Source organism: Calliphora vicina, chromosome 2, assembly GCF_958450345.1.
Source record: "Calliphora vicina chromosome 2, idCalVici1.1, whole genome shotgun sequence".
Taxonomy (NCBI): Eukaryota; Metazoa; Arthropoda; class Insecta; order Diptera; family Calliphoridae; genus Calliphora; species Calliphora vicina.
Window position 1 is genome coordinate 58,008,393 of NC_088781.1, and position 26,771 is coordinate 58,035,163.

General features: G+C 30.1%; 2 protein-coding genes across 2 annotated transcripts; both read right to left on the reverse strand.

The window, feature by feature from the left end:
• Positions 1–2,893: 2,893 nt before the first annotated feature.
• Positions 2,894–16,055, reverse strand: LOC135950476 (CD109 antigen-like). The gene is made up of 9 exons (XM_065500015.1): positions 15,976–16,055; positions 15,499–15,907; positions 10,139–10,959; positions 9,782–10,043; positions 6,394–6,658; positions 6,243–6,330; positions 5,118–6,171; positions 3,464–3,967; positions 2,894–3,379 (listed from the first exon to the last, which is right to left on the reverse strand). Exons 1-9 carry the CDS (start codon positions 16,053–16,055, stop codon positions 2,894–2,896), a joined length of 3,969 nt encoding a protein of 1,322 aa, XP_065356087.1.
• A 9,235-nt stretch (positions 16,056–25,290) lies between these two features.
• LOC135952287 (thioester-containing protein 1 allele R1-like) lies at positions 25,291–26,395 on the reverse strand. The gene is made up of 2 exons (XM_065502157.1): positions 25,891–26,395; positions 25,291–25,830 (listed from the first exon to the last, which is right to left on the reverse strand). The coding sequence occupies exons 1-2, from the start codon at positions 26,305–26,307 to the stop codon at positions 25,339–25,341; spliced, it is 909 nt and encodes a 302-aa protein (XP_065358229.1). The 5' UTR covers positions 26,308–26,395; the 3' UTR covers positions 25,291–25,338.
• Positions 26,396–26,771: the final 376 nt, after the last annotated feature.

Below are 26,771 nucleotides of genomic sequence, written 5' to 3' on the forward strand. Positions count from 1 at the left end.
CTTCCACATCTGATATAATCGTTAATTATTTTTATACCCTACACCACCATAGTGGGGAGGGTATTATGCGTTTGTGCAGATGTGTGTAACGTCCAAAAATATTGGTCTAACACCCACCTTAAAGTATACCGATCGACTTAGAATCACTTTCTGAGTCAATTAAACGATGTCCGTCCGTCTGGCTGGCTGACTGGTGGGCTGGCTGTCCATATAAACCTTGTGCGCAGAGTACAGGTCGCAATTTTGAAGATATTTCTATAAAATTTGGTACATGTAATTTTTCGGCCCAAGGACAAAGCCTATTGAAACTGGCTGAAATCGGTCCATTATTTCACCTAGCCCCCATACAAATGTCCTCTCGAAATTGGAATTGGAATTCCGAAAATCACTTTAACGTGCTTAAATCACTTAAAAATGTTGGTATATACACAAAATTCAACATAAATAACTTTCATATAGACATAAATCACACGACTTAATTTTATGGTGATCGGTCCATAATTGGTCATAGCTCACTTCCCATTCCCATTTCCGAAAATCACTCACGATTATAAATTATTGATATTTTAAAAGTAAAATATGTTTACTCATTTACTTGGTGTAGGGTATTATATGGTCGGGCTTGACCGACCATACTTTCTTACTTGTTTTTAATTTAAAATAATTTTCCCAATTTCATTTGGAATTTTCGCAATTTTATTTGTAATTTCATTTGGAATTTTCTAAATTTAAAATTGAATTTCTCAATTTCACTTGGAATTTTCTCAATTTCAAATGGAAATTCTCAATTTCATTTGTAATTTTCTCGATTTCATATTGAAATTCTCAATTTCATTTGGAATTTTTTCAATTTCATTTGGAATTTTCTCAATTTCAATTTGAAATTCTCAATTTCATTTGGAATTTTCTCAATTTCATTTGGAATTTTCTCAATTTCAATGAAAAATGGTGTAGTTCATATTGTTCTATGAGTTTCGCCTACACTTTAGTAAACTTAGTTTACGTTTAATTTTTGGAAGTAGAGTCTCCTTGTAATTCGGAGTTTTAAAATCTTGTTTAATTTCTCTTTACTTATCTGTCAGATATTGCCAGTTTGAAAATTCGAAAGTTTGACTAGTTCGACAATCCGTTTGGGGTCGCAAATGAAAAATAATTTCGATATTTTCCATTACCGACCCCATAATGTATATAGCGGAGTCGATAAACCAATATGTTTATTGCCATAGTTTGACTACTTTACACCAGCTAACAGACTGTCACTTTGTAACCTAATAAAAGTAATTGAATTTCTTTTAGGTCATTCATATATTCAAATAACTAGTGAAATAGCTAAACCGCTAATCAATCCAATATTTTCTCTGTGTAGAGTACTTTACGTTTCAGTTTGGCCAATTGCATATACATAATTTTGTTTATTGAAAATGTTATTGAAACCATTATTTGTAGTCATTATTGTAGTCAATATACGTATTTTTAATAATTATGTATATGTATATTAATTTTAATAATATTAAATCTCACTATCCTCCATTTTATTGAGAGATTATAAAGAATCGTAATGATAAGGGAATTCATTAATCGATCTCTTAATTAATGCACTTAATCATAATCCAAAAATAGAATAATGTACATATCGTTAACTTAATATAGAAAGGACCTAACTCGTGTTTTTCTTTAAGTTTAGATTTTTTTGCCAAATATGATATATTTATGAGATTACCATTTATCGAAATAAACGAAAATCTGGGCTTACAAAACGAGTTAGGGTCTTTCTATATTAAGGTACGATATGTGTTTACAAATTTTAATAAAAATTTCGTTTATTTTAAATAATTTATTTATCATAGCTTGGTGGAAAAACGTTTACAAAAAATTTAAGAATAAATTTAACCATGAAAAATTTGTTTAAATCTTTTGTGTAATATTTGACAAAAAAAAATTAAACCTTTTCTGGAATAATTTTAATTAATAAAAGCATTTATAAAGAAACATAAGAAATCAAAAATTTAAAAAAATATATTATTTTACTTCCCATAAAATTGATTTTTCCACAAATTTCAATTTGTAATTAAGTGAATTCGCTCATTTTCACAAATTTATTCACAATTAAGTGAATTCGCTTATTTTCAGAAAATTGTATGTGCATACAAGCGTATTTGAGTGTAAATTTTATATGTGTTTTGTTATTGTAACAAATATTTTAACAAAAACAAAACATATGTAAAAATTATAAAATAGACATTAAAAAACAAAATCCCGTAAAATTTTGTATAAAAATTAAAAAAATTAATTTTCAGTTTAGGACGAAACTTCAAAAAAATTTTATACATGGCTGTCATAGGATCTATAATACGTTATGAAAGTTAGTATTTTTTTAGCGTACTACACCATTTTGCATTTAAATTGAGAAAATTCCTTATTAAATTAAAATTGTGACAATTCTAAATTAAGAAATTAAATTTTAAATTGCCAAAATTCCAAATATATTTGAGAATTTCAAATTTAAATTTCGAAAATTCCAAATGATATTCTAAATTTCAATTTAAAATTTAGCTACTTGGTATGCAATGAAAATGCTATGATATTAGAACAATTTCCGATATTTTTAGCTGGGAAGTACTAATATTTAAACTCCTATCGAGGAGGTCGGAATTATTGCATTAGCAGGCAAGAGTGAGACTTTTATTTCCACTAGGAAAATAAATATGATAAAGAAGTTTTTTTTTGTGAAAAATTGGTTAAATATAAACCAAAATTACTATTAGAGACAAACTTTTTATTTGATAACATTAGTCTTTGAAAATTGGAATAGTAAAAATCATGTTTTATTTAAAATTATTTGAAATTTTTTTAAAATTACACTTAATGTATGTTAAGTACATCAAAGTTATCACTAAATTGTATAAAACTTGGAGTTAAAACGAGTTGTATCATAATAATCATACATTACTATGGCTGCCGGTTTACGGTCTTCTACCTCATACGCCTTAAACGCTTCAATGGTCACACAATGACTCGCTTCTGTTGACAGTTTGTCAAAATACAAAATCATAATAGTTTCATCATTTTTCGTTTCAATACGTTGTATAAATTCATTTGCCACTAAATCCGGGCTCAATTCAGCTTCAGTCTTAAAACCTGACGGTAGATTTGCTTCCATAATAACCATATTTGTACTATTGCTAACTGTGTGCAGAGCGTGATACGTAAAACAAATCTCCAAATCTATTTGGTTATCATTATAAATAGTGGGAGTAATTATCATGACGAAATGATTGAATTCCACATCATTTTTCACATTATATTGAGAGGAGAGTTGCACCAGAGAATAACCGCTGCCTTTCATCTCGAAATTAACGCGACGCACAGATTTTGATAACTATAAGAGAGGGGAGAATTGCAAAATTTGTACGGTAATTACTTATGGATACTATACTATACATATTAAAAAATCACACTGTACCTCATGTTGTTGCAAGTTTAAAGCATTTTCCGGATTTATGGTGAACTCATTGATTTCCTTTTCATTTCCCTCAAGATCTTGAGCCGAATACGATATTTTCAAATCGCAATTACTGTCACTGTTAAATTTTTGTGTAAATTTCACTAAAGCCTCAAGGCCCACCACCGTATCATGAGTAGAATTAAAACCACCCTGCTCATTACGTTGCTCAATTAACCATTTCAATATGGGCAAATGATTACCGGGAGCATTCAAAAGAACCATTAAAACATAAGCTGTTGTTTCGACATCATTTCCATTACTTGGCCACCATCTGAGGCCATTTTCATCTTCTTTATCAAAGTTTTGTAGTCTCTCTATTACTTTATTCGTGCTTTTGTGTTTGGCTTTAGCTAGTGCAGCTCCTATAATAGCGAGAACGTAAACGTCATCAATGTTTTCCAAATCGGAGCTTATGAACTCAAGACCTCTTCGTATAGTGGTTGGATATTTGCGAGAGTATCTCTGGAATAATTAAAGGCTAATATTTAATAATATTACTCTAATAACATCTTTAAAATTTAACATATTCTCTATTTTCATACAAGGAGTCTAACTCTAAAAAGTAAGAGTGTTATATTCGGCTGTGCCGAATCAGAGTACTTTGAACTAATTTGTGCAAAGTTTTATCAACATATTTATCACTGCTCAAACGGTATTCCGGGAATCATAGACCGATATTGCACATTTTCTTTGTAAACATGGAATATTTGTGGGAAATTTCAGTCAGTTTAGCTTCTTTGGCCCTATCGCGTTTTCAACAGACGGACGGTTCTTCGACCAATATTTCGATATGTTACATCGTATGTGTTGGTGGGTAAAAAAACTTCGGCTTTGAAGTTTAAAATAGCGTTAACTTTAACTGATTTAAGAAAAGCTTATCAAAATATATTTCCTATGGATGCATTAATAATATTCAAACCGAGCATCGCTATAAAATGTTTGAATAAATTCTTGAAACAAATTTGGTTTGCTGGGTAAGGTTGTATTTACCAAAGAATCTAGTAAAATAATAACACTGTCCAACAGCATTTTTGGAACAGACTAGCGAACCTATAATTCTGAAAGGGCATGTTGAGTAGATCATTTTTGTAGAATATACTTATAGTCCAGCTGGTCTGAATTTATTTTTACAGTGGGTCAAAGTTTTCAATTTTTGATCGAAGTGAGCAGCATACTAACTGAAAAAAATTTTGTAAGTTAATATCTAAGAGAATTCTTATTTTCAGAGTTATATTGTGGAATTTTATGGGGATCACTTTTGTGGAACATCTTAACCTTCTAGCTCCTCTCCTTTGACTCCTCCAAAGAGAGGAGATAGAGGGTTAAGATCTTCCACAAAAATGATCCCCATAAAATTCCACAATATAACTCTGACAATAATAATATTCTCAAATATTAATTTACTATATTTTTTCAGTTAGTATAATGCTACCTTCGATCAAAAAATTAAAATTTTGACCCACAGTAAAAAAAAGTTTAGACCAGCTGGACTATAAGTTTATTCTACAAAACTAATAGACTCAACATGCCCTTTCGGAGTTATAGGGTCGCTATTCTGTTCCAATCAAAATTTCTCAATTTGTTGGACAGTGTTTTTAGTTTTAATACTTACACGATCTTCCATAAATGTCAGCAACACAAATGCCGTAAAACCATAATCATTTTGAAGTTCTTTATAAAACAAATAACCAGTATATGGAAATCTGCCATCGTACGATTGCTGATTTGCCAAATACTCCAAATCTGATTCAATTATACGAGCTTCAATCGGTGTATATTTCGAGGCTTTTATAAAGAAACGCACCACATAAGCTGTGAGCCAGTTACTGGCCTCCGGACTAGACTTCTCACCAAACACACTGTAACCTCCATTTTTATGGCGAAAAGATAACTCTTGCTGATAACCGATTTCGGTGTAATATTTAGCTGTTTTAACCAGATCTTTCTCCTTTAAGTATTTGCCAGTGGCTTTAAGATAATCTAAAATCAAAATATTGGGAGCCAAATTCACCATATTTTGTTCACCACAGCCGGTGGGCAATTTTACCATATCATTGAGATTCTCCAAGGAGGGTATCATAAAATCACCACCCACTGACAGTGTTATGAACTCGGAATCATTTACACTATGCGGTGGTATATCCAGAGACAATGAAGAGTCCCCATCAGCAGCACTCAGATAAATAGCCTTATTTTGATATTTCGTAATACCTGTTGGTTCGACTTTAAGCTTTTGTACAATACCATCCGCATACATGGAGTTGTTGGCTGCTATACGCACATCAATCTCTCCTATTTGTGAGGTTTTTATAACAAATTTTACTGTCTTACCGCCATTCGGAGGAATATTAATGTTTTTTAGTTGTTCATGTCTAGGGGATAATGGTTCTACAAAATTAAATTGTAAATCGGTGTTGTGGATTTTTATATCAGTAGCCAGAGATTGATTGTAATAATTGAAGATGGTTACCGGTATGGTAATCGTTTCGTCTCGTTTCACCGAATAGGGCAGATTAACAGTAATGAAAAATGGCAGAAAGGTGGTTATATCGGTGGGACCATCCACAATGCCAAAGCCTGTTACATCATTATTGGAAAATGCTGTTATGCGCCAAGTGGTTATAGTCTCTGGTATGTTTAGTACTATTTGTGTATCACTATTGTTACTACAAAAAAAAACAAAAAATATATTTTAGCAAATATCACTTATTAACTAAGTACTACTTATATTACATACATTAAATAGTTTTCAAATATCCAAGTTTCCGGAAATTTTGTGCGAAATTTTATTGGTCCTACTCCAGCGTTATTAACAGGAGGAACAACTTTAATGTTCAAAAAAAACATATAATTAAACAAATTAAATTGCTAATAACAAATAACCATACTTTCAAAAGTAACAGGATAATGTGCATTTGTTAGAGTTATAAGACCCGATATAATACCCGGTCTTACTATTTCGGCATCGGGTATATATGTTTTATCCTCAATTAAATCTTTTAATATTGTCTTTTTATACAAATCATATTTGTTATCCAATAAATAAACACTGAGATCAACCGCTAATATACTAACATATGATTTGGGCTGTGCCTTTAGATTTAAAGTGACCTCCTGGCCTGGTCTCACCTGTTTTGGAGCTGTAATTGAAATCTTTAACATGGAAATGTAATCAATATTAATAATAAATACAGGTAAATACTGTTGCAAGTTGGTTAGCAACACTAACCCCCATTTCCTCAATCTCTGGTTATAGTTTTTCGTAACGATATATGTACTTCCAATTAAGATAATTTTTGTATGAGGACTGTCAGTATATCATCACGTTAAAAAATAACCAGAGATTGAGATAATGGGGGTAAGTAAGTCCTAAAATATAACAAACTAGTTGACCGCCCGGCTTCGCTCGGTAGCTATATACTAATGTTAGTTCTTCAAGTTTCTCCAAAAAGTTTCTCTTATTAAGAAAAATTAGAATTTTTAGAGCTCGTAACTTGTGCAAATATGAACAGATTTCAATGAACTTTGTTATATAGCAAATACGGAAATATGTTTTTAAAAAATCTGTACCCCATATTCCTCCGATGATGTCCTGGGACATAATATTATGGTTATATTCAGAGGTATGTGCAGAATTCATTAGATCGGTGCTTGTATACGTCATCAATGAACGACACTCATGGGATGCCATCAAGTCCACGGTTAGATAGACCGATTTTAACAAAAAATTTCATGGCTATAGAGGAGGTGTTGATAAGTTTCAGTTTTGAATTTGCACTTATAACAGTAAGGGGTCGCTGAGCCACAATGCCCAAAGTAGGGCACCTCGGGTATATCAAAAATTAAAAATGATGACAATTTCTTGTTTGCGATCGGATTTAAAAGATTTTTATATATATGGAATCTATTAGACGAGATCTACAAAAAACATATATTATATTTTACAGTTTACGAGTTATTCTCATTTGAAAAGTAAAATTTTATGATTTTTACCTATCTTGATCTGCTTTTTTGCTAATAACGGATCCAGTTATTTTCCGATTTTCTTGAATTATCTTTTTCTGAATTAAAAACAAAATTGTTGATAACCTAAGGAAAAACAGTTTAAATACCTTTACTGAGTCAAAAGTTATGTGTATTCCAACTTAAAAAAGTAAGGAAATCTAAGAAAAGATTAATCACGATTCATTGTTGGTGTTTTGTGCTTTGATATTTTTACAAATAAAGCTTGAGTGTCTGTAATTCTCAAATACTCTATAGTTTTATTTGTATAATATCTTTAGTTTTTCTAAAGCCTTTTGGGAAAAGGTTTCCTGATGATCTGTACCTGGTTACTGATTGTACCATGGAACAAAAGTATCTATATACATAAGTGTAAAATTTCAATAAAAACGATTTTATGATTTTTACCTATTTTGATCTGCTTTTTTGCTAATAACGGATCCAGTTCTTTTCTGATATTCTTGAATTATCTTTTTCTGAATTAAAAACAAAATTGTTAAAAACAGTTTAAATACCTTTACTGAGTCAAAAGTTATGTGTATTCCAACTTAAAAAAGTAAGGAAATGTAAGAAAAGATAAAATCACTGTTTATTGTTGGTGTTTTGTTTAAGCTTTGATATTTTTACAAATAAAGCTTGAGTGTCTGTAATTCTCAATCACTCTATGGTTTTATTTGTATAATATATTTAGTTTTTCTAAAGCCTTTTGGGAAAAGGTTTCCTGATGATCTGGCCTAAGCAACCAGTGAAATGCGCATAGGAACTAGCTTATCCCCCAACAATAAATTTCAGTGAATTTACCAAATTAAAAATTAGGAATTTAGCATAAAACAATTTTACTAAAATACTAATTTTGTATTCCCGAATAACCTTTTAACGTAAAAGTTTTTCGCCATTTTTTTCTTTCGAAAAAAGTACTTACATTAATTTTAAATTATACAGAAAATAAGATGAAGATAAATAATGTATTTACATTTTTCTGAAAGATAACATTTCGGGAAATTTTATAAAATTAAAATAATATCAAAATTCGCATTAGTGTTTGGTCCAGAGCCTTCCGAAGTAGACCTATTTTTTATGAATATTTCATCTTTAGACAACATGTTCTCTAATCGCATAGCTGCCTTCAAAAAACTAGTACCTGTTTTTTATGTCCCAATATGTTCTTCAATATTGTGCAAAGGGATTTCATAGCCCCGAACTTGGTGCCTTCAATAGATCCAAAAATCAAAAAATCCCAATTTTGGGATTTTTGAAAAGTTTTTTAGGAATTGTGGGATTGTCATTAACAATTCACAAATATCTTTTCAAGTTTTGTATTTGGAACAAAAGCATGGCAGAACAAGCAAGGTACAATTATTAGAAAGTATGTGCTCAATTATTCATTCCCTATAACTTCAAACAAAAGAAAATGAAAAAATATCAAAATAAAATGTCTAAAAATAATAATTGAATTTAAATTTTTGTTAAGAAAAAATTCAATTTCAACCATAAATTCATTAATTAAATGTGTACTAATTTCAATTAAAACGTTAAAAATGTATAAAATATCGCGGTAACAAATTGAAAAAATGTAAGTAATTAAACACATAGTTTGACGTTTTAGGGTTGAATAATGAAAACTCTCTCTAATAATTGTACCTGGTAACTGATGGAACAAAAGTATCTATATACATAAGTTAAAAATTTCAATAAAAACGATTCATAAACAAAACTTTTATTGCATTTTAAAAATTAAAATTTTCCAAAAAAGTCAGCTACTATTTTTTTTCCCATATTTTTGAAAAAAGTCTTCGATAATTTTTTTAATTCTTAAAAATGTTGTACAATTTTGAAAAGAAGACATAATTTCCTACACGTTGATATATAATATGTAATCAAATTTAAATCGGTCTATTCGTTTAGAAGTTACAGATTTATTTCCAATTTTTGTCTCAAAATTTCATAATCGGAGAGCACTCATAGCGGACACAGATAAGAACATAGCAAAATTGAGAGTTGGTCGAAAGAATCAAAAGGTTAATTGGTACATAATAGACCTAATATATGTCCAAATTGTGGTCAGGTTCAAAGCAAGAGCTTTGAAAATTATTGCTATTAGTGTTCTTTGCATCCTTAATTAAATCGGCAACCTTTGTAATAAAATTTCATTTAACTCGGCAGAGGCGCTAATTGATAAATTCGAATACTAAAAATTTCAGTATTCTTGAATTAAATTTTGTGCAACGATTATAAATATGTGCCCAATTGCAACACAGTGTAATCGATAATTACCTGATTTTCCAACTCCATAGGAAATTTCAATGTCATTTCTTTGAACCTAAAATTACCGTCTTGTATGTAGTGAACATATAAGTAGGATTCTGGAATCATTTCTATTGATGGAGTTATTTTGATGGTATGTCTTTTTCTATTAGCTGGAAGTGCTATATACTCCAGGTGGACTATACTACCGTGACCTACAATAGTATATACCAAATATGGTATATTAAAGGCTGACCGAACTTCTACTTCAACCGGTTTTCCGAGTATTGGTCTGGAATACAGGAAAATATTAAGACAAAACATCATTTCAGATTAAAATATATTCATGGATATCATTTAGCAATTAGCAAATCCAAATTATCTTACCTTTCTTTCAATCTTAATTTACAATACAATGGGCTTTTTCCCTTGGTCGCACTGTGGTCTACTGTATGAATATTTGGCATTGTTCCTTTCGAATCTTTAAATGTCACTGTATATGAAGCATCTCGCTGTTGATCAAACTCAAATAATGCCACACCCTGCTCATTCAAATATGTTTGATATTTCATGGCACCATGTTCCATAACAACGGGTGTCGTAGAATCCCAGATTGGCCCATCATTCCAATCTTCAATATGGGCTCTCAAACGAAATGGTCTATTGTTACGAAATTCTATCTCATCATACGGTATAAAGACTTTGTAACTTTGTTCACGTACTGTAATCGAATGTGTCAAATTTTGCCACATGTGCGTATGGTTTTCTTCAAACCTGACCTTCAAAAACAAATCACCCACTCCGGCTAGTTTTTGTGGATTTTCCAGGTGAAACTCAACAATGGCTAAACCATCCATATGTTGACTTTGTTGTTCGATTAAACGGTTGTTGCGTACAATACGTAATTCGACGTGTAACATGCCTTCCACATATTTATCAAACGTATATTTTCCATAGATTTCTGCCCTGATGTGTGGTTCAGCAAGTATCAAATTGTGGGGTGCTTGTATGTACAAATTAAATTTTGGCAGAGTGTATAATTGGACGTTAATATGTTTAGAGTTTTGATGAGAATATTTTCCACTTATTGTCACTCTTATTTCCCATTCGCCCATTACTGGATGTTGCGACAATTGGAATTTTTCCATAAAGACACCTTTTGTGAGGGTAATGTCCTTGAATTGTTTAACGCGGTTTTCGTCTTTATCCTAGGAAAAAAATTTCTGATTATTATATGTAATATGTATAAGAGACCCGTTATTCTTTTCAGCATTTATCTGGTAACGCTGGTAACATTTGTCATTTGCTCAAAAATAAAAAAAACTGTTTTCTTTAAAAAAAAACCAAACTGTAAGAAAAAGTTGAAAAAATATATTAAAAAGAGTTTTTTATATAATTTGGACAAAGAAAATAAAAGGTATATTTATATGTACATAAATATGTACGTTCAGCAACGTTTTTTCATAACAACGTTCATATTTTTATTAAATTGTTTTACATAGAAGTCAGCTGCTTTATGACTTGTCAAAAATAAACCACTTAACTGTCTAAAATGCTGATGTAAACGGCATAGTTTATTAAAGTAGCTTATGATCATAAACTAGTTTGAAAATTACAAGTGTAAATGCACTATTACACCGATCAGTAATTTGTATCCAAGAATCATACTATACAAATATTAGGAACAATTTGATCGACATTTATTCTGAACTATTTTTTTTTTTGTTTCGAGAAGTTAATTTTTGGTCTTACAATATTTTTGAGATATTGACTTGAAGTTTTTTTTGTAAGACCAAAAATTAACTTTTCTAAACAGAAAAGTTAGTTCGGAATAAATGTGGATTAAATTGTTTCTAATATTTGCAATCCTTATAAAATTTTGATACAAATTTTAGTTCTAAAAACTCAATAAATATGTAATATTTATATGTAATATCTTTATTTATTATCAAAACTAAATGAAATTTTCATTAGAACGAAAATCCCAAAAATTATATTTTTTACAATTTTGCCCATAGAGTCCACATCATTCTACGAGATTGACTACCACGACTGAAAACCCAAAAACCCTTGAAACATTTTTTCAAGATGATTTGAATAGGAGAAAACACTTAAATATTACTATGTGTAAGTATTTAGAACTTATTACAATAAGGTCCTCATGTAAACGCTTATATGTCTGGCAAACTGTGCAATCTGTGCATTTTTACACTCTCGCAAATGAACTGTCAAAAAATGTATGGAAATTCGTTTGCACAACTCCGATAAGTTTGCGCGTCAATTTAGACTCGCAAACTTGAATTTATTGTGCATTTGATGAATCAGCTGCTTTTGTTTATTTTTATTTATAAGAAATAAAAATCAAAAAATATAAAAATGTTGTGCATGTGAAAATTGTGTAACTTTGGAACAGAATGATTGGATTAAATGGCATTGTGTCTGAAAACATTAACCAACAGATAGAATATAAACAAAATCTTCCAAACTATGTATACCACCATTTGTTCCAAAGATTTAACTTTCATTCAACATTTTTCAAATTAAAATATGCAATTTGAACAAATTTTTTTAAAAGCTTTTGTTGAATTTATTTTTATTTGACATTTTTATCAAATATAAATTTTCTGTATAAACTTGCACAAAATTGAAAAGGTGAGTTCATGAAACACGTCGCGCAAATTTTGCACAAATGGGAAACTTAAGCGTTTAAATGAGTACCCTTAATATTTCATTGGCAAAAATAATAGTTTAAACTGATTATATTTAATTATACCCTTCAGTTTCGTGAGAAGGGTATATATAAGTTTGTCATTCCGTTTGTAATTTCTACATTTTTCATTTCCGACCCTATAAAGTATATATATTCTGGATCCTTATAGATAGCGGAGTCGATTAAGCCATGTCCGTCTGTCTGTTGAAATCAATTCGGGAACCAAGACAACCTCGATTTCTGACCTATTTTTGACCTATATCTGGATTACTAAGACATCTAATGATAGATATTTCAAAGACATTTGCAACGACGTATATAAGACCATAGTAAGATGGACCTACAATGGGTCAAAATTTTCACCAAAAAAAATTGAAAAAACAAAAAAAAATTTAAAATTTAAAATAACAATCGAAAAAATTTCTTTTCCAAAAAATGAAAAAAACTGGAAAAAAATTAAATTTTGTTTTCCTAAAAATATTTAAAATTTTGAAGTATAATTTGGTGAAGGGTATATAAGATTCGGCACAGCCGAATATAGCACTCTTACTTGTTTTTTAATGTAATTGGCATGTTTTAGGCTAAAATTGGGGTTCAAACTTGACTCTGATTGTTTATTTGCTATTATAAAACTGTTTATTGAAACCGAATGTATTGTTACGAAATTGTACTTGAATTCAAATATAACGATTTTAACGGCTGATTTAAAAGTAGCATAATGCTTTCAAATAGCAGTGCCTCTCAAACTGTGACATATCTGTGGGCATTATTAACATTGAATAAAAGCTTTCAGTTGACCATTGATCGTAAGTATGGCAACGCTGTTTGCTGCGACCGTATATTCTAATTCGAATATTCAGTTAAAGAACATTGTAGAAAGTACACCACAGATGGCGTATGTATTAGAAAGCTCTAGAATATACGAGCTTTGACAGTTAAAGAGTAATCTAGAGTGCAGATGGCAGTGTTATAAATAGTGGCAGAGGTTGCAGTCGTTAGTGAGTTTATGAGAGACGCTTTTCCAATAAACATCAACTGAGTGCCTTAAAGTGTGCTGTGTTTTTCAAGTGAATTCGTGTACATTATAAAGTGTGTCTGTATTTCTGCGAATTTATAAACGTGTATAAAAAAACATTGAGTGACTATTATTCTGTTGTTGTACATTTTTAAATAAATAAAGAGTTGTTACAATTTTCAAACTACTAAAGGGCTTTTATTTGCAATCAAAAGTATCTGATTTATTTAAAGGAAATAAACCAACGTTTTGAAAAGGTTAAAACGTAACAGTATACTTTCTATTAATTTTTTTAGTTTTTGTATACATATATTTACATAATATATATTGTTTAATTATAAGAGAAAAATCTGTCACGTACGGTATGTCACGTACCATATTAAATTTTATTTATTATAAAATGTAAGAAATTAAAAGTAAACATAACGCCTCTCACGATTCGAAAATTTTCGCATATTTCTACATGTACCTCAAAATGACTTCCGTTTTATGTCACGTACGATATATCCTTATTTCGCTCGATATTTTGTTTCGAAAGAACTTTTTATTATTTTAAAATATAAATATATATATGAATGGAACATAAAGACCAAATTATTTTTCAGATACACTTATTTTTGCAAAATCTATTCCACTCTATATGCGTACAAATGTCACGTACGATGATATGGAATTGCAAAATTTTGAACTTTGTCTAAATATATTTCGGTTTCCTCACTTGAGGTTAATAACGAAAAATGTTGAGCCAAACCCGTAATGATAACCAATTATTAACTATATAAATTGTAATAGCAATAAATGACAAACTCTATTGAAAATGGTAATAATCTGTATTTATTTCAATTATAAATTGCTGAATTCGATACATTTTTTTACATTTAAAATAAAATATCTTCTGCGTAAACTAGTTTTTCTAACAATTTGTATATTAATTCAATTGTTATATCATCATATTTAGGTGGAGGGTATTTAAGATTCGACACGGCCGAATATAGTACTCTTATTTGTTTTAAATGCGAAATAATATTTATACACCTAAATACCTTAACATAAATTTAACTTTATAAATACACTCTGCTATAAAATAGCCCTTTTTGTCAGACCTTGAAAAGCGGGCTAGTTGGTTTTATTCCTTAAATTCATGATTTTTACTTTTATTTTTCTATAAAGTATCAAATATTTAGTTCATTTTTATTTGTTATATTTAAGATAGCTTTAGTTTGATTAAGAATATCTTTAGCTGAAACTTTTCGTACTCCATTTGATTTTGCTGAAGGAGAATCTGAATTAGTATCAAGCTTATTTTCGTCTAAAATTAAGTGGAACTGGAATGTAGACAATTGGCAACAATATGCATTAAAGGGTTATATGCATTAAAGGGTTTTTCAATGATGTTGAAAAAAAATTGGGTAAAAATTATGATTTCCGATTTTGACCCATTGTATGTCCAATTTACTATGGCGTTATATAAGTTGTTGCTAAGGACTTTGAAATTTCTATTATTATATATCCACGTAGTCTATATTAATGTAGGACATTTGGCGAGATCAAACACACATGCCGAAAATTCCATAAGAATTTCCCTAGAAATTTATCCCATAACTCGTACAGAATTCTGTCCGACATGTATGAATTTCCCCAGACAAAGACCTATGATTTCTTGTCAATCTCTCATACGAATTTCGGTACAATGTCGGGCAGACAACGGATACGAAATCGTCAACTTGTGAATATTGTCGGTACGAGTTCTAACCGAATTCGGCAAAACTTGTATAATGGGGAGTAATTTTATAAATTCTGCAATTATTAAAAGCAACAGGAAAACTAAATTAATATTTGGTGACTATTTAGATACTAAAGGAAAATTTAAACTGAATGTAGTTGCATACAGATTAAAAATAGCTCTAATTTAGAGGATCATGGTCCTTGCTGTAACAACAATTTTTATTATTAGAAGTTAAATATTTATTAACACTTAGTTTTCGATTGTTGTAAATATCAAATAAAATAAACTTTACTTACAAATATCTCGATACGAATTGGTTCTCTTATGTTAACAGGCCTTGTATGTTCATCCAATATGACAACACGAAACTTTACCAAATCTAAGGGTTTATACACCGACTTATCAGTTTGTATATAGATTTTTGGACCCGCAGAACTTTCAATTAATAGTTCACTTTGATTTTGAAATGTACAACCACTTAGACCTTCTGCAAACAACTGATAGTCACCCTCCTCTAACTTTGGTGGAAAAAAATCCAATGTTTTGGATTCGAATGGTTGCAACTGTACTTCATCTGTAGCATTATAAGAACGACCCGCAATGGAGATACGTATATTGCAGGGCGTATTAGAATCATGTAGTGTAACCGCCACAGTATATTTACGATTCGATTTCATTAAACCTGGTGCAATTATGGTATAATAACTGGAATTTTGAAATTAATACTCAATATTATTGATTTTATTTAAATCTCAAAGACATTTTATAAATACTTTTCGCAATCAATGAATGCCATACAGTGCAACAGTATCAAATACTGATAAATCGAGTTGAGTTTCATATTCCAGCCCATTGTTATTATGATTTTATTCCGTATCACAGAACTCAACACAACTGGTTGCACTCGCAGAGAATGCAAAACTGATGCAAACTTGTTTGTTGTGTGTAAATGAAGATGATTGCTGAAATTGTTAAGGACCTACAATGAACATTTTGTGGGCATTTAAGGTTTAGGGTAATGGGTGTAACAATTATAGAGAATATTTATAAAGAGTTTGTGAAAAATACTTTTGTTTTCAAACAACTATCTTTCGATTTGTTTTTAAAATACATAAGAATATGAAGTAACTAGTTAAAGAATAGGTTGTCCAAATTTACTTTGAAAATCAGTCATCGGTGCGCTAAACTTATAAACGACTGTCTTATCGTTAAATTGTGTTGAGCGATGAGCTAATTTTTGCTCAATTGCCATAACAGACTCCATTTCATCCATAAAAATATACCGTGCGTTTTACACGCTGCACAGTGGAGCAGAATCCAAATTTTTTGGAATTAAATCTGGCATTTCTAAACGGCTGGCCCGATCGGGATAAAATTAGACGTTGGAGTAGACAAGTAGTATTTCCAGGGCGGCGCTATGGGGGCTCAAATTAGGGTACCTTCAACATGTAAAATTTTTAACACGTGCCATTTTTTGGTTTCCCATCCGATTTTTATTTATTTTATTTTCATTTCTACTTAAGAATTTATTTATACCCTACACCACCATAGTGGGGAGGGTATAATGCGTTTGTGCAGATGTAACGCCCAAAAATATTAGTCTAACACCCACCTTAAAGTATACCGATCGATTTAGAATCACTTTCTGAGTCGATTAAACGATGTCCGTCCGTCCGTCTGGTTGTCTGGCTGGCTGTCCATGTAAACCTTGTGCGCAGAGTACAGGTCGCAATTTTGAAGATATTTCGATAAAATTTGGTACATATAAGGACGAAGGACGAAGCCTATTGAAACTGGCTGAAATCGGTCCATTATTTCACCTAGCCCCCATACAAATGTCCTCTCGAAATTGGACTTTATCGGTCATAAATGTTTAATTTATATATGTATCATGTCACCAAATTTTGTTACGATCGGTCCATAATTAGTCATAGCTTCCGGAAATCATATTAACGTGCTTAAATCACTTAAAAATGTCGGTATACACAATTCAACATAATTAACTTTCATATAGACATAAATCACACGACCTAATTTCATGGTGATCGGTCCATAATTGGTCATAGCTCCCATATAAGGCCCACTTCCGAAAATCACTCAAAAATATAATTTATTGAAATTTAAGAAAAACATGTTTTTGATCTTTTACTTAGTGTAGGGTATTATATGGTCGGCCTTGCCCAACCATACTTTCTTACTTGTCTATTATAACTCGGAAACTACTGAGCCGATTAAAACGCAATATATATGAGCAAATTTGTACATATCATGGGGAAAATGTTTTCAAAATTCAATCAGTTAAAAGAAGAACATTAACTACTCAATTTTATGTATATCAAACAAAAAAGTGAAATTTTTTGTGAAAATGAGGGAATTCACTGAATGGTGAATAAATTCGAAAAAAAAATCTATCGATTTTTATGTTCAATATTTCATTTTGTTGCTATTATATGCGGCTTTGCGTCAAAGTAATAAACCCGAACAAGTTCTTCCATTTTCGATTTTTCATGAGTATTTTAAAAATTTGCTATATACGCAATATATAAACAGATTAATGTTTATGTAAATTTGAATAATATCGACCTAACACTTTATGGGTTATCATAAATTATGTGGAGAAACATCTAAAAAAATTCACAATTTTAGAAAAAAAAAATTAAAAAAAAAATCTATCCATAGAATTCAAAAATTTTACTATTTTTGTACTTAGGTAACCATGATGCATCAAATCTATATAGTGGTTAATGAAGCCTTTTTTTGCTGTTGACCTGTGTTATTTGTATGCATTACAAAAGGAATGACAAAATCAATACCCCCATATTTTTCATGGTGGTACCTAGAGTATCCAAAAACCGAAACTGAAAACCGGTTTTTTCGTCTTTGTAAACTCCACCGGTTTCGGTTTTTTAAGTTTACAGTTTTTGAAAAACCGGTTTTTGTAAGACTGTTAACCGGTTTTAATGAAATATATTTTCTAAAGATCATTCCAATATATTTATGAAAAATTTTGATAACGTTTTTAAAAATATTGATTTATTTTATAGAAAATGCTAAATTTCGGAAGATTTTGTACACAATTCTTAACACATTTCCTATTAGCGTACAAAAATAAAAATAAATTTTAGTATACCTTTTTCATATTAAATAAAAATTTATTATAAACCGGTTAACCAGTTTTTCTTAAGACAACAACCGAAATCGCTTCACCGGTTTTTTTAAGAGACAATAATCAAAACCGGATTTTTCAAAAACACACTTTTTCGGTTAAACCCGAAACCGGTTTCTTAAATTTTACGGTTTTTGGACACTCTAGTGGTACCACTTGGGAAACAATTTTATTGTTAGCGTTACACACTTCCAGTCAAACTTATAGTAGTTTTAATTAACTATAGTGTGTAAAGGGCATATACACTAAACAGACATAGAATAACTAGTTTCGAAGCGCTCAGTTATAAAGTTAATGATGAATTGCAACATAGTTGAAGATAACACAAGTGACTTAAAAATACTGACCATGAACTAGAGATGAGCGATATTTGCATACCTGAGATTTAATCACCGTGATTGAAAGTAACAAGTACATTTAAGTAATTCTTTCATATCTTTCAATATACTGTTAAATTTCGTTCTTTTATATTTTTCACCATTCACTGGTAACAACTGATACTGAATATTAAATGGGTCATTTGACACGTATGTGCTCTTAGTAGTGCAGAGTAATATAGCATGAATAAAATTGTCGCTTAAGTGTCTTTAAGTAATCTAGGGTATGGTCACGTTAAACGTTTATTTTGTTATGTACTTTTTTATGAGTAATTCGTACAATCTGGTTTTATACAAATTCTGTTGATATAATTCTCATACAGCTTATTTTCTTTTTGCTTAAGTATACTGACATCCCATGCAACCAAGAGTGAAGTTAATTGCCACTTTAGTGTCTCTAAGTATCCCAGATTTTGACTCACTATTTAATATCAATATACATAACGTGATTACTGTTTAAAAGATCAGTGATTTACAAATCACTTTCACTGAGAATGATGTTCTTCAAAAATCATGAGATCGCTCATCCCTACCATAATCTTGAAAAACTAAAATAAACTAGTCTGGCTGTATGCAGTAGTGTTGCATAGAATTTGATTTGGCATTGAATTCGACGTCCCGCAGGATAATCGTAATTCCCCCATTTTAAGATTTTTCAATTCAATACTTACTTGACAACAAGTTATTCCAGAATATCAGATTCTAAACGAACTTCATTTAATAACATGAAATAACACTGTCCAACCCACTGAGACTTTTTGATGGAAACAGGGCATGTTGAGTAGATCATTTTTGTAGAATATACATAAAGTCCAGCTGGTCTGAAATTTGGGTCAAAGTTTTAATTTTTTCATCGAAGGACAGCATAATACTAACTGAAAAAAAATGTTGTAAGTTAATGTCTGAGAGAATTCTTATTGTCAAAGTTATATTGTGGTCAATTTTATTGGTCAATTTGACCCTTATTTCGAGAAAATAATAAAAGTCCTTTCAAAAAGTACATTTGAGGATTGAAATATTCTACGAAAATTTTTGCCTGAATATTTCAATGGGGGTCACCAGAGATACAAAAGTTGTAAATAAAGCTCTTTACGCTTAATGAGCAGAATTATAGGCCACCTCGGATCTCACATTTAAAAAAACGCCAAAAATCCAAGTATTATCCGAATAAGCTGAAATTTTAAATATAAATAGTCCTTAAGGAGATCTACAAAATATATGTATACATATGCAAGTTATCTTAGTTCAAGAGATATTTATGTAGGTTTATTTATGTATTATTTTTAATTCTGCTCGAACTTTATTTGGTTTTTTAGATATGTCGGGCCTATGGAGGTTTGCTAACAGTTATCTCATCCCTATAAAAAGTTACACGCATCCAAAGTTAGAAGATGTAAAAATGGCTGTACTTTTTATATTTAAAAAAAAAGTTAAATTGTTCAAAAGGGAGTAAGGTTTGTGTAGCTCCTAATGAATAAATATATGCTTTTTGTATAAGGAATAGGTATTGGTGAAAACCTTAGGACCTGTAATAAAAGATTATTGCAGAAATTTGAAATACAAACAAAAATTTCATATCTGAAGAATTTGTTTTATTAAAGTCCTCAATTTAATTTTCTACAAACTTATAATTGTTTATGATATTATCAGCTTTAATATTAATATTCTTCTAATTTAATTATTGTTAAGCATAAAAATTTATTTCGTTTTATTTATTAAATTTATATATATTTTCATGTATAATAGAAATATTAACATTTGCAGACAATAACAAATCTTAATATCAACATTCTTTATTCTCACTGAAAATTGGTATTTTTTCTCTTTGCATTTGTTCCCATGTCTTGCGATGTTAAAAAAATAACATTGACAAATTATTGTTATACATTGATATTGGTATAATGTTGGTTGTTGTCTTAACTAAATACCTAATTTTATAATTGTACTAACATGAATCATGTAGATCATTGTTATGTATGAAAAAGAAAAGAAGAAGAATTACTTCGTGTATAAATAGCTTTTATTGGAGAAATTAATTATATTTATACAAATTTTCTTCAATAATGAAGTATAATTTAGCTGTGTTTAGTTACCAAATACTGTATTGCCATTCTTTTGTTAACAATTCGACCAATGTTGTCAACATATTTATTGTAATAGTTTCTGAAAAACATTCAAACTTATGATTGACTATTAGTCAAGCTTTTCTGGTGTATGCGTGATGTAAACCGAGGTGTCTTAGTGGCAAACTCATTCGGCGAAAATTCTTTTCTCACGAACAGCAGATAACTTCACAACTATATTAAAATTTAATAAAACGCAACCGTTTATACTTGAATATATTAAAAGTTAATAAAACGAAACAGTTCATAATATAATATATAAAAAAATAAATGCACCCGCATCAAATTTTATATTTGGAAGAAATTGTGGCGAACAATTTTTATGCTATAAAATTTATTTAAAAGGTAATAACAATTACAAGTTTTATAGTTTTACTTTTACCGACATTAAAAATTATGCAATATTGCAGTAATTTGTTCCTTATCTGAAGAGACATTTATATGTAATCGGGTTTCTTCTGCAAGACAACATTTGAAATATTTCTGTCAAAATATCCTACAATATTCAATTCTCCAGCAATTTTAATAGTCAAGGTAAAGTTTTGAAATGATGACCTAAATATTAGTTATCTCAAATACATTTAACATGCTAATTTTTTATTTTAATTAGGAATTCTTGATTACGCAAAGCATATAATATTCATCTTTGTGGTGGTCTCACGATTTGAGCCACCACTGTGTTTTTTTCTTGTCGTTTGTCTTAAACATACGTATATTTCATCAACATATTACAATATTCTACCAATATTCTCAGTTGGTTGCGAAAGCACATTTATTTCTTCATCTACGTCTGAAATAAAAGAACAAGCAACAAAAGAAGAAGAAAAAATACAATAACAACTACAATAATTAACTGCATAATCAAGTTCAACATCGATCTCAATACAATTGTCATGCTCGCTAATATTTCAATTCAGAAACAAATTCCATTATAAAGTCGAATGTTACAACTTAAAACACCAAGAAGAAGCTAATATCAAATATCAAAGCTAATATTTTAAAACTCAATTTAATTTGTGATTGGAATCGTAATTTTTGGAAACATAATTGTGGAATCAACAGCATTATACCAAGATCAATTTCTGACTAAATTTGGACACCAAGGAATCATTAGTTAATAAATTAATACAAAGAATTGGTTAATATGTGGATATCACAGTAACTATATCATAAAATTTAATCCCAAAGAAAAAAAAAAAGAAAATTAAGTTTCATAATGCTTAAAATTCTAACGTGTTAAAACGAGAAAACCAAATGTTATAAATTTGTATTACAGCTAAATAAATAAACGAAATGTGTAAAAGAAAATAAAAGATAAATTAAAACCTATAAACTATATTGCACGAATATCACAGTGATCATTTTCTAAAAGCATTATGGAATTTAAGTTTCTCTATTAAGTTTACTATTAATTATTTTACCTATTTTATATATGTAGCTAAGTATATACCCCGACATAATTTTTTCTACACCTAATATTGTTAAAAATCTTCATTTAACCCGATAAGAACCAGCAATTGGCGAGGCCTCATCAAAAGCTGCTCTCAAATTTTTTTTGTATATCGGTGAGTGAAACAAACATATTTATTTTATTCTCTTATCACTACTAACATGCAATATTAAGAGAATGCTAAGCTTCAAGAGGTTTATAAACATGTTGCTTTAGATTCTAAAGTTCAGAAACATATTGATGATTAATGTGGATCGCTCTTATAAAACTTCTCTTAACTAAAATATTGCTTGTTTGTACGCTATTGTCGGTTTAGTAGATCTATATATATTTATTTTTTTTATATTACTTTACAAATGCGGAAATATAAGTAACTTAAAATTAATTGTGAAAAAGAATAATATATATAAAAAGAAATCTATCCAAATCTATAACAACATACATATATACTGATAAGAAATATTTTTTGTTTATAATTTAAAATAGTGCATATGCTATCTACTATTTATTTAAGTAATATTAATTCGGGAGTTATTCGCGTTAAGTATTATGAATATTTTTGAAATTTTTGTTTAATAAATTGAATTAATATGGAAAAATAATTTGTTAAAGCAATTTTCTTACAAAATGTGATTTGAATAGGAAGTGGTAGATTTCTTTTTGGGATTTTAGTACAAAATTAAAGCGCCACTAAAATCATTGGTAGGGAGGGTTGAGAGACGCGTGTCTACCAAATTACACCTTTGGTAGATTATTAAATTTTGGTTATGGTTGATCCTTTTTAGTTTTTTTTTCTTTCCGTTTAGTTGTTCTATATAGGGGTAATTAACATCTTCATTTGTTTCGTTTAAAGTTCAACTTCTAGTCCATTCATTTTATTTAAGACTACGGGAGTCTATAATAATATTTATGATGAACTGTCTATTGACAAGAGAAAGTTTGGAAAACAAGAACCCCCCCAACCGACTGACCGCTAGTGGTTATCAATGGCTCCCATTCGTTTTCTTCAGTTCTTCCCAGAGCACCAATCGTCAATAGTACTATACTTTTAACACCATGTGTATACATTTTTATTAAGATTCAGTATAGAATAGCAAGTTTGTTCATTACAGACCTGAGGATTAATAGTATAGTAAGAGGACATAATTTTATTATTTTTTCGGATGTCATTTACCTTATAAACTAAAAAATTATAATATAGGGATTTTCCATGAACAAAAATATAAAATTTTTAATAATGTACAATTGTAACTATTAAAGATATTACAACAAAATTGGGAAATAATGTAGATCCAAATGTCCTTAAATCAATGGCGTTATAATTTTTGGAATTTTTAATTTTCAAATACCCAAATTCCTTAAACGGGGAAAATGTGTCCAAAATTGAGTTTTTTTTAGAAAAGTGCCTACTGTGACGTTAATTACCGTATGATAGTAAAAAAACTTGATACAGTTACGTTTTAACCTTTTTAAAACGCTGGTTTATTTCCTTTAAATAAACCGGATACTTTTGATTGCAAATAAAAGCCGTTTAGTAGTTTGAAAATTGTAACAACTCTTTATTTATTTAAAATGTACAACAACAACAGAATTAAATAGTCACTCAATGTTTTGTATACACGTTTATAAATTCGCAGAAATACAGACACACTTTATAATGTACACGAATTCACTTGAAAAACACAGCACACTTTAAGACACTCAGTTGATGTTTATTCGAAAAGCGTCTCTCATAAACTCACTAACGACTGCAACCTCTGCCACTATTTATAACACTGCCATCTGCGCTCTAGATTGATCTTTAACTGTCAAAGCTCGTATATTCTAGAGCTTTCTAATACATACGCCATCTGTGGTGTACTTTATACAATGTTCTTTAACTGAATATTCGAATTCGAATATGTTACAGATATGCTACAGTTTGAGAGGCACTGCTATTTGAAAGCATTATGCAACTTTTAAATCAGCCGTTGAAATCGTTATATTTGAATTCAAGTACAATTTCGTAACAATACGTATTTAAATAAGATATATGTATGTCTTTTTAGAATTTTTAGTCAAACCTAAATTATTTTCTCAATTTGGTAAAGTTTTGATAGGTCTGAGGGTGACTAGGTCCGCTTAAGTTAGCCGAGTTTACTTTACCTGTTTTTTTCTACTAAAGAAAAAATATAGGGAGTTTTTTGGGAAAAATTTAAAAATACGGCCGTTTTCCGATGTTCCAAATTTTTTTGTTGCATGTAACCTTTAATAGGTAGGAGATAACTGTTAGCAACTTGTTTTGATTTAATTACGAATTTTATAGCAAAAATAGCTGATATTTAAAAAAAAAATAAGACCTTCCATAGGCTCCCCATATCTAAAATACCGAAAAAAGATCGAGTAGAATTAAAAAAATAAACCTAAATATCTATTGAACTGAAAGAGATAACTTACATATGTTTTTTGTAGAACTCCTTAAAGACTGTTTATATTTAAAATTTCAGATAATTCCGGTCATACTTGGATTTTTGGCGATTTTTTCCAAAAATGTGAGACCCGATGTGGCGTGTAATTTTGATAATTTTGGTTAAAGAGCTTTATTTACAACTTTGGTATCTTTAGAGACCCCTAATGAAATTTTCAGTCAAAAATTTTCGTAGAATAGTTTAATCCTTAAATGTCTTTTTTAAACTGACTTTTTTTGATTTTCTTAAAAAAGGGTCAAATTGACCCCTAAAGGGAGGAGATAGAGGGTTAAGATCTTCCACATAGAGAATAGACATTGAGCGAAAACTCTCCTGTCAAGGTTTCTGACGAAGTTGTCAGAAACCTAAGTGGTGAGAATGTATTAGTAGAAAAAGCTATGTTATAACAAAAAAAAAAACAGACACTCGTATGTGGGATTATTTTGAGTAATTTTTTTGTTTGAGTTTTTTTCTAGTTTCCGCTCTGTGCTTCTCTATGATCATCCATTTAAATCAATGAAAGAAGTGTGAGCTTTAGAAAAATTGTGCTCTGGTGTATTTTATTTACAAAATTTATAAACTATAAAATTGAGTATTTGAACGACTCAAATTATAATAATCGTACATAATAATGGCAGCTGGTTTTGTCATTAGAACTTCATTAATTTTATCTGCTGGAATCTCTAGGCAATGATTAACATTTGCCTGTATTTTATCCAAATATAAAATAATCGTTGATTCAGAATTTCTGGACTCAATTTTCTGCACAAGATCGTTTTTATTTAAACGGAAACTAGTTTCAGCCTCAGATGTGAAACCAGATGGTAAATTTGCTTCCATTATAACCATATTGGTGGCTTGGTTGGTTTGTGCTTCCGTATCCGTTTGGTAAGTGAAACAAACTTCCAAATTCATTTCTTTATCATTTTTAAACTTTGTCTTGGGTTGTATATTAAAATGACGAAACTCCTGAGCATTAGCAATGTGGTATTGATGGTTGAGTTGTACCAACGAGGCTCCAGAGCCCTCAATATCAAAACTAATATGACGTGCGGTTTTAGGTAACTAGAAAAAGGAAGAATTATTTAATATTTTTTTATATTTCACAGCCATATACATACGTACCTCATGTTTTTGAAAATCCAAAATATTGTTTGAGTCCACATAGAATTCACCTGTAGCTACCTCAATTCCCTGCTGATCTTGAGCCCTATAGGTAATTTGTAAATTCACATTTTTAAGATTTTTATATTTCTCCGAAAATTTCACTAAAGCCTCCATGCCCACCACAGTGTCGTGGGAAGATGTAAAACCTCCATTAGCATTTCGTTGTTCTATCAGCCACTTCAAAATAGAGGTATGATCTCCTGGGGTATCCAACAATGTTATAGCAGCGTATGCTGTAATTTCTATATCATTGGCCAAGTTATGATCATTTGCCGACCACCATTTTAAGCCATTATCTTCTTTAACATGGGACTTTAGCTGTTTCACAAGAGTATTGGCATTCTGATGTTTAGCGCGTTTTATAACAGAAGCCATCAAGGATAATACATAAATGTCGTTGATATTATTTAAATTTGAATTTAAAAATTCTACTCCATTTTGTATAGTTTTGTTATAATTTGTGGCGTATTTCTACAACGAAAAATGAGTGGGTAAATTGACGACAATAACGATATGAAGTACTTACTTGATTCTCCAAAAATGCCAACAATATAAAGGCTGTAAGTCCATACTCGTCTTTATGATTTGGCTTCAATATATAACCCGTAAAAATAAACTCCCCATTTGGCTTCTGCTGTCCAGCCAAATACTCCAAGGCGGACTCAATTAGTTTCTCCTCAATTTCTAAAAATTGCGAAGCTTTGATAAAATAACGCACCACATAGGCGGTCAGCCAAGTACTGGGCTCCTCATCGGTCGCCATGCCGAAAACGCTATAACCACCATTTTCATGACGAAATGATAGTTGTTGTTGGTAGGCAACTTCCATCGCTGCAGTT